The following is a 9,369-nucleotide window of genomic DNA, read 5'->3' on the forward strand; positions in this document are numbered from 1 at the left end:
GTTCTCTAATGAGGAAACTCCATCACTGAGGCTTTTAGAAAATGCCCGAACAAGTGTGGTTTAATGGCAATGCCCAAGTGCCAGTTCAGCCTCCTCTCCCAGCTCCATCAGCACTGGCACTAACTCAAGAATAGATATCACTGCCTTGCTTTGCTCTTTTTGCACTCTTAAGTGTGAATAACTGCATGTCTACATTTGTATTATAAAGTAGAATCCTGTTTGTATGTCCTACATCAACCCATGAAAGGAAAAACCCTGCACTCTGAGAAGTACATATAGTTTTTACATTTGCTTTGTCTGATTTTCTGTGTCACCTGCAGAATAGAAAGCAGAGCAGAACAACTATAGAAATCCAAATAAGTGACGGAAAGCAGTACTGAAAAGATGAAAGAAGCAGACAGAATATATTCAATGGGAATTCTCTATACTCTACAAGATAGAAGATAGCAGCTTTTTTTCTTCTCTAACTAAGAAAGTAGCAAGAACAAAAAATTCTACAGTTGGTTTAACAATGGCCTGCATTTTTCTTCAGCTATAAATCTCAGTTTAGTGTTACCAGTGAACAAAAGGTGCCACTTGATAACTTTGATATTGGTATAACACTGACACGGGAAACTGAAATAGAATACCACTGATAAGAACATTGTTGGCCAACTCTAATGGTGACCACCTGCAATTTCTAAAGGAAAATATTAGTCATTAGTAAGAGAAAAGGTTTTTGGGGACAAAATATGGCTCTGCAAATGAAAAGTGCTTCCAAACCTCCTAGAATAGACCCTAGTATCAGCTATGAGAAAATGTGAACCCTAAAGCAAATACTGGAGAAATGGAGATTTTAGTTTACTCACCTCATATGTGTGAACTTGTTCGTTCGTGACAGCAAAAATTACCAAAACATTGTTTTGCACAAGTTTGTCAATTAATTGCCCAATTGTGGGATACTCCTGAAGGCAAACAGAAGAGAACCACATCAGTTTCTTCATATATGTCCAGTTGCTAATTATCACCCATAAAACGTAGTTAGGTGACCATAATTAATACTCTATTTGCAGCATAAAGTAAACTATTATTAGTCATTAGGCATATATATATTTAAAAGTAAAATAAAATAAAATAATTATATGTAATTTCCTTGCCTTGTTCTATGGATCTCCCTTAGAGGGAAGTACAGTATTACCCTCCATGCTGGGACTCTTGGTTCAGCTGCATCTCTGGCACAGCCCGAGGAGTAGCATTGTGCCAACAGAGCAGGGTACGTGCACTAGTTCTGATCACTGAACCTTAAGCTGGAATGTTTTATTCTTTGAGCAGTGTCCTCAGTATTCCTGAATTCCTGCTGATTTCACATCCTTCCATTCAGGGAAGCAGGTTAATGCAAATCGTGTTACCCTTGCATAAGGTAATACTAGTCAGTCTAGTTCCACATGTTTTCCAGGATAGCAGGAATAGGCAATACAGTTTCATTTTTTAAAAACCCTTAGTTAGAGTGTATCATAATTTCACATAAACATACTGTTCTCTTCTAGCTAATGTTTGCAACTATGTGAAAAATTATACTAAATGTTTAGCTTCTGCAACTTCTGTATTTCAGTGATTACAGCATACCTCCACTGGGTTTCTTATTTGTTTCTTTAAATTCATCTTTAAACGTCCAGAATGGAATAGTTGAACAAAATTCAGAGTGAATTACCAGAATAGTTGACATGGAATATTCATTATTGTGGTCCAAATGACAGTTCCCATCATTAGGAATAACGATTCCTGCCAGCTTACTGTCCATCCCAAAGTGGGAATCAGCATCACTCACAAACACCAGCAAATGCAGAGAGTCATTCCTCCATCCAATTTTTTCCTGTCATTTAAAATACATTAGTTCAGAAGGCTCTATTACACTCGCAAGCAGAAGAGCATCCAACCATTTGGAGAACGGCATCTCAAAACAAATGAAGGGGAACTTCTTAAAGAAAGTATCACAGACATCACATCACCTATTCTAAGAACGAGCATCATCATTTTGAAAGAGATTATGGCTTTCATTCTATTATCTTTGGCTAACATTTTCTATTCTCATTTTCATGTTTATGAAAATGTATTGGCTCCATTCAGTTTGGTCTGTTTAATACTCTAAAAATAGTTGGCCAAACATATTTAAAGAAAAAAAATAAGGGAACAGACCCAATAATTATGCAATTCATAATTTTTTTCTTTCCTGGCAATTAAATAGAAATATAAAACACTGCAATATTCATGTTTAGCATGTTACAGCCAAAAGTATTTTCACATAAGCCTAATGAGGCTCCTGGATCACATTTTCATTACTCCTTTGTATTATAACCATACAATGCTGCAAGTATATATATACAGAATAACTAGTATCATACCTAGAGTTTTCAATTACCTTGCAAACAGCTGCCTGCATAATTGCATCAAATCCTCCCTCTGGAGTATCTATGTTAGCAGAGATTCGCTGTCCTTTCACAATTTCATTGAACCTTTCAGCATCATTTGTCAGTGACAAAACATGCTTGTATCCGAAGGTGGGCAAGCACTCGTATGGTACGCTTCTGCAAAAGGAGTGAGACAGCTCATGAATAACACAGAGAGAAAATCTCTACATAGAAGGCCGGGTTGGATTAGTTTTTGGTTTTGCATCTCTCTTCTGTGCCCGAGAGTAAATGAAACTGCTGATCTGTGTTGGGTTTGAGTTTGAACCCATTTAGCATCACAACATCATAAAATTTCTCTCTACATACAAATGTATATACATGTACATATGTTCTAGCAAATAAAAATAAATATATAATTATTCAAAACATCTCTTTGCTACTCTGTTAAGCACATTTGTAATTAGCAGCAAAACTATAGAGCAGAATCACTCCCAAATACCTCTCTTCAGAAAACATAACAGAGGTTGGATCTTGATGAACCTTGGGATCCCATCCAACCCAAGCCATCCTATGGTTCTATGCAACAGATTAACAAGCAGCGTGAAGCTATAACAGAGAAATTTTATTTCCCAAACTGTCTCGGTTACTACTGGAGTAGGGAAAGGATTCCAATGGGGCTGTAATATCCAATTTTACCTTAAGGATTAATATTATGGCTTAATGTTTGCACGCAAAAACATACAGGTACTTTCCCTGCTTACCTGCAAGGGTTGTTTATTTCTTCAGCTGTAGTTTTGATAAATGGTGAAACTGGTTTTTCAACAAAAGATCCAAAACCCAGTCTGAAGTTGCTTGTCAGTTTTGACATTTCTTTGGAAAGTGTGGAGCCTAATTCTTTTATTGTATTCAGGTCATCATCCATGGAAGCTGACAGATCCATGAGGTAATAGAGATCAATTGGATAATCTTCACTTTGCCGAACCTTGATCTGAATTGTTTCTTCGTGTCCTGGAAAGTCATGGGAAGGTGGAATACATTTTAGTACTTATAAGAAGTGATGAGCAGAGCCACTTAGTTCATAAACTTATATATGGCAAGAATTATTTTAAGTCACCTGCTGGTGACTTAAAATGGCAAGCATTTTAAGTCACCTGTGCAATTAACAAATAATTGGTGGGGCATTGGAGCAGATCCCCAGGGCAGCGGTCACTACCCCAAGCAGCTGGAGTTTAAGAAGCATTTGAACAGCGCTCTCAGCCATATGGTCTAACTTTTGTGTGGTCCTGTACAGAGCCAGAACTTGGACTCAGCAACCCTTGTGAGTCCCTTCCAACTCGGGACAGTCCATAATTCTGTGACAACTTTACAAACTCTCTGGCAACAAAAATCTCAAACTGGTTGTCTAGAAAATTAAAAGCAGTCCCAGCGTACTTTCTAAACTGTTCCTCAGTAAGGCCCTACCTGTAGACCTGCAACTGATTACAGTAATTTAAAGATACAAGAACATCCCCTCAGCTGTAAGCATCTTTAGAAAATTTAGATATGAAGAGCATTAAAACTAAAGGAAGCATTTGTGGGATATGCCACATACTTAGAAAACCAGAGTTTATACTAAGTTTTATTAAGTTGCAATACTACAGTATGACCTAACTGGGTGTTTCTTATGTTTCCTTAGGCCAAGTTTTCTACAGGAAAAGAATCACATCTCAAAGACCCCAGAGTAGGTATGGAATGCTTCCATAAATGTCACTGCTACCTTGTAAATCCTCTAAACAAGATTTTTACGCTGCCTCTGAGGTCTGTTGCCAGACCTGCAGAGGGAGAGGCACAGGGACATGGCTGGAGAGATATGGGGGCTTTCAAGTCTTTCATAGTCACCTTATCATAGAATCATAGAATTACAAGGTTGGAGAGGACTTACAAGATCATCTAGTCCAACCGTCCTCCCATTACTGTAGTTACAACAAACCACTAAACCATATCTTGTAGCTAATTATTTCCCAGAGAACAGAAGAACTGAAAATTAAACCCTAAGTTTCACAATGACCCAACACTTCTGAAAACATTCCTTCCAAACCTAACAATTATCTGATGAGTTAAACAACAGATAATTTCAGACTTAATACTGGTGTTTTATCTTTATTTTATCTTATTTATTTTTTACACCAGTCTGAGTGTGTCACAGTATCTCAGTACATAACATGAGCAGAAAAAATCTAAAAATCTGCATTTATGACCAGAGTGACTTACCTGGTCGCAGCCTGAGTGTTAATTTCTGGGGAGAAATCTGTGTGACATCAGAATTGTCCTTCTGGGTTGCAGTAGTTAGAGGCTTGTTTCTGTGAATTTCCACTTCTGAAACGGGAAATTCAATCAAATTCAACTGGCATCCTTTTGACAAAAGGTTTTCTGGGGTATCACACCTCCCATGAATTCCAGCTGAGTCTGTGTAATTCTAGAGCAAACAGGAAAGGGGATGGATGAGTTAAATATATTTACTGACCAGTCACCAGCAGCAGCTGACAAAAGGTCAATCCAGTGCTGAGGAACAAGAAACAAAGGTGCAGGTTACACCATGAGTGCAAACTAGTGCAGAAGGAGATCTAGAGGGCACCAAAATCTAAATTTGCCCTTCATGGGTCACGTCCCACAGGTGTATAATTAATGTAACTTACACCAGTTTGGTGTCCTGGGAAAAACTGCTCTATTGTTAGGGAATGGGAATTATGCTACTCTCACTTGACTTCTGGCAGCTCTGGGAATGGGAACACAAAGCCCTTCCGAACCTGTTGTTGTAAGTAATTTACTTACAGGGCTATCTCACAATTCACCAGCCTTTCCCAAGCAGTTTTGAACTGCTGGTGCAACATAATTTAATAACAGGAGAGCAAATAATAAATTCCTACAGATTTTGTAAGAAACTGGAGGTGGGGTTCTCAGAATTCTTTGGACTCTCCTCTGACCTATTCTTTCTCCTCAGCCCTCATTTTACTCATTCACTGAACCAACAAACACTGCAGCTCCCCTCTCACTCCAGAGCTGATGAGGCTCCCATTGTGCTGGTATGTCCATTCACATCTAGCTCAGCATCCTCTTCCACCTTCCTCCCCTGTGGAGGGAACTGCAAGCCTGTCGATAACACCTGGATATCTTGTCCTGGTTCCTCATTTCAAAGTACTTGATACACAGTTCTTCCTGCAATGCAAACTCATACTTCAAATACAACATGGGCATTATCCCACATAGCAGTGAAGTTAGTGGTCTGTTGCACAAAGAGGCTTAGATGTTTTATTATCATTTTCTAGGGCTATATCTAGAATTTAGACCTGCAGGTCAGCTGTCTGCCTCCTGAACTGAAAAGTACTGTGGCCAACAAGGCTTTTTGGCTAAACCTGGGAAATTCCTGGCAGAACTAACACCAGAACACTCAATGCCTTGTTGATGGCCATGGCCCATGGCATAGGTCAGCTTTTTTCTCCCAGGTTTGGCTGAACTGATGTTGCTTGTCCATTACACCACTAATATTCTCTAAATTCAGTCACTAAGGAGTAAAACTTCATCCCTCGTGGCTGACAATTGTTAGAGATCTCACATATTTTCGTGGAAGCAACACAGGTGGGAACAGCAATTGATTGTGCTTCAGACCAAATCTGATGACCTTGCACAGAGGAGACATTCACCAACCACTTCTTCCCTACGGTGCACACAGAGATCAGTGTTACAGAGACAGAGGTTCCACAGGGAGAACCATACTACCTCCTGTAGTTACACACCAGTTGGCTTTTTAAAAAGTGCATGCAGAGGCAAACTCATGTTTCAAATATACCTAGAAGGCATATTTTTATCCTATAGAGGATTTTTTAAATAAACACATTGTTTTTCATTTTCTGAATGTATGTGGCAGTATTTCAAATCCTGATCAAATGTCAAGAAAATCCTGTTTTGGTGGTTAAGTGCAAACAGAAACTCCTGAAAACACACTGATGTTTTGTTGTTGTTGTAAATTGGGTGGGTTTCTTTTTTCTTTTCGGAGTGTGTAGTTCTATGTGCTCCCTACCCCCCTTCCCCCTCCCCCCCCCCATGGTAACAGTACGTACAAATTGCTGAATTATATTTAGTAATCTTCTTCAAGAGAAGTATTCTTTGATCTTTGTGAGTTACTTCACACAGCAATACAGTATTCCTATCTTATGTGTTATTCTGCTATTTTAAATAGCTAGGAATAGTTTCTGATTTACAGTTCTGCTGCTATCATAAAAATATTTAATTTCTCACTATTTCTGGCAATTTTTAAATAATGACAGCTAACTTTCTTGCCAGCATTAATGAAGTAGGGCCTCAAATGTTTACTAGGAATTATGGAGATATTTATTATCTTATACAGGGGAAGATTTTAAAAGCAGAGAGATGTACATTGACTTGCCCAGAGTTACACAGAAAACCTTTAAGAGACCAGTAAGAAACAAATCCAAATATTTATGTTAAAGCCCTGTGTTTTAGCCAAAACAGTCGCACCTATATCATAATTAATTAGAAAACTAACACTATTGCCATATTTGAAATCAGCCGGAGCTGATACAATGCAGATAATAATACAGCTTAAAGTCCATGCTAGAATTCCCCTTTTGATTCCCAGGAAGGCTTCAGTAAGCTCTGTATGCATTACAAAACCACGGGCTAACCCAATTAAGTCAATACTTCGTCACTCAGAGCCACTACAAACATTTCAAGTTTTACTTTGAAATTTTTGGTATCATCTACCTCTTGGAAACACCAAGCACAGTGTGGTCCGGAAAGCAAACAATCTTCACAAGTCACTCCACTTTCCTGAGAACAGGTCCCTAAGTTTAAATCCAAGAAGACAAAAGGCTGTTAATAATGCGTTTAAGCGTTTGGTCTGTGAAGAATCTGCTTACATTGAGAACGTAGGAAGCAAATAATATAAACATTTAGCCACATGTAGTGTTACTGATAAAGTCCTTCCCTAAGGATATTTCCATTGGTAGAACATTAACGCTCTGGGTAAAAAAAGAACAACACGGTTGCTGATAATTAACATACTTTTGCATGCTTTATAGGTGCACATTCTCTGAGAACATGAGAACTTGCTACTAGTTTGCTTCACTGCACTTGCCAGAGCTTTGTGTTTGATTCTGGTGTGGGGCAAAGCATTCCCAGCATAACCAAAATACCAACAGAGACACCAAACCACCAGATTTGTGTATGCTCACTGTACTTAAAACTGCTTCACCCAAGTCTGTAGATTCTTGATATTATTTTAATTTGTTGTGAAAGTACTGGTGAAACACTGAGGCATTCATAAGGCATTAAGTTTCTCAGTGGATCAAACAGTGATTAGTACAACCATTACTACTCAGATGCCTGTCTCTTTCATACATATTTTGCTATGTAACGTCTGCATAAATCGCAGGCAAATTCACAGGGCTGCCCTTCAGCAGCATGTCAAGAAAACAGTCATCAAACAGAAAGGAGCAGTTAAATACAGAAGACAAAGAGCTATTTAGTATCAAATTAAAGCAGGAAACAAAGCAAAAATGGTTTTGAAATGCATCTCCCTGTCCCTGAGTCTTACCTTGCACATCATTATTTCTTTGAAGAAATAGGAAAAAGAGGCAAAGCAATTCAATCCCCATTCGTTTTCAGTGCTGGCTGTGTGACAAAAAGTATTAGCGTGTTAATTATCGTCCACGGAAAGGCAGAATGTCATAAAAATCATCATAAATTCCCAAAGTGTATGTTTTCAGATGTCACCTACAACGGACTGCGAGGAAACTTCAAACCTATCAGCACAGAACATGAATGAAATGAAAACAACAGCTACCTGGGCAGGTAAAGACTGCAGGCTGTACATAGAGGTAACCTGAACATGGTTATCACTTCCTTGTTTTCCTGTACTCCTTATAAGGTATACAATCAGAAGGAAAATTCATTCAGGTGAAGACTTCTGTCAATTCCAGTTACTCTGGGTCCTAAAGCAACCCATCCGAGAGTCGGGTTTTTTTTTGTGTGTGTGTATTGAGCCACTCTAAAACAATTCCTTTAATTGTTCCCTGAGAGAATATGTTAGGTAAGAGGTCATAAGGTTGGCTAAGTGAATATACCTGGAGAGATGTAAAAATCCCATTTTTTCAGATTCCCTGGTGTGGAAGGAAGCTTGTAAAGGCAAAATGGAAAAAAAAAAAAAAAAAAAAGAAAAAGAAGAACAGAAATTATTCAGTTGTTGCAGCTGAGGACCTGGCTTTGGTCATTCAAGATACAGAGCATGCTGGTTTTATTAACATTGTAAACTGGAAAGGAAACACTGCAATTGTGGCTTTTTCTCTTAATATGCAGAGGAAGGAATAACTGCATACCCAGTTCTGCAACCGACTTGAGAAAAATCACTTCAGCTTCATGCCCACGCAAGTGCCCAAACATTCTGCAGCACTGCAGATACAACATAAAGTTATTGCTATCTCTTTTCTCACCAACCCAACCAGAAATGAAGGCAAAATATGCATTTCTTACAGCATTATTAAAGGAAATAAAATGTATTGTTCCCAGATTTCATCTAGCTTTTATGTTATGCTACTCTCAGTTCTGAAAATGATTTGTTCAGTACAACTCCTTTCTCACTGGGAGGGTATGCAACCGGCTCTGCACACTGCAGTGTAAATAGCAATTTCATCTGTTGTGTTGCTGCTCTGTCCTAAAAACGTATGACCTGTTTTTCCATCATCAGAAATCCCACCAAAGCAGCAAAGTTGGCTTGTGAAACTGAGCTGCTCTCATCATGAGAACTGACAGGTTCAGACCTCCCTTTTCAAACCGGGTGGTAGCTGCAATTTTGGGGCAGGATGTGACAGTAGGGATAGGTCTATACTAGTAAACCCAACATGCCTGGAAGCATTCCTGGGCATGGAGGCCAACTGGCACAGAACGAACTGCGTTTCTGCTTGCAAATTGCCTATTGGGACCATTC

General features: G+C 38.8%; 1 protein-coding gene across 1 annotated transcript in view; it reads right to left on the bottom strand.

Annotated features, from left to right (window-relative positions):
- The window catches only part of ITGB6 (integrin subunit beta 6), a 29,589-nt gene extending 21,015 nt beyond the window's left edge, over positions 1-8,574 (bottom strand). Inside the window, exons 1-8 of the mRNA XM_015869205.2 lie at positions 8,510-8,574; positions 7,981-8,057; positions 7,149-7,228; positions 4,638-4,842; positions 3,149-3,395; positions 2,399-2,564; positions 1,691-1,852; positions 849-944 (exon numbers count right to left, since the gene is read on the bottom strand). Of these exons, the coding sequence (XP_015724691.1) occupies positions 849-944; positions 1,691-1,852; positions 2,399-2,564; positions 3,149-3,395; positions 4,638-4,842; positions 7,149-7,228; positions 7,981-8,041 (1,017 nt within the window). The 5' untranslated portion in view covers positions 8,042-8,057; positions 8,510-8,574. The remainder of the gene's footprint in view (positions 1-848; positions 945-1,690; positions 1,853-2,398; positions 2,565-3,148; positions 3,396-4,637; positions 4,843-7,148; positions 7,229-7,980; positions 8,058-8,509) is intronic.
- Positions 8,575-9,369: the final 795 nt, after the last annotated feature.

Source organism: Coturnix japonica, chromosome 7, assembly GCF_001577835.2.
Source record: "Coturnix japonica isolate 7356 chromosome 7, Coturnix japonica 2.1, whole genome shotgun sequence".
NCBI classification, from domain to species: domain Eukaryota; kingdom Metazoa; phylum Chordata; class Aves; order Galliformes; family Phasianidae; genus Coturnix; species Coturnix japonica.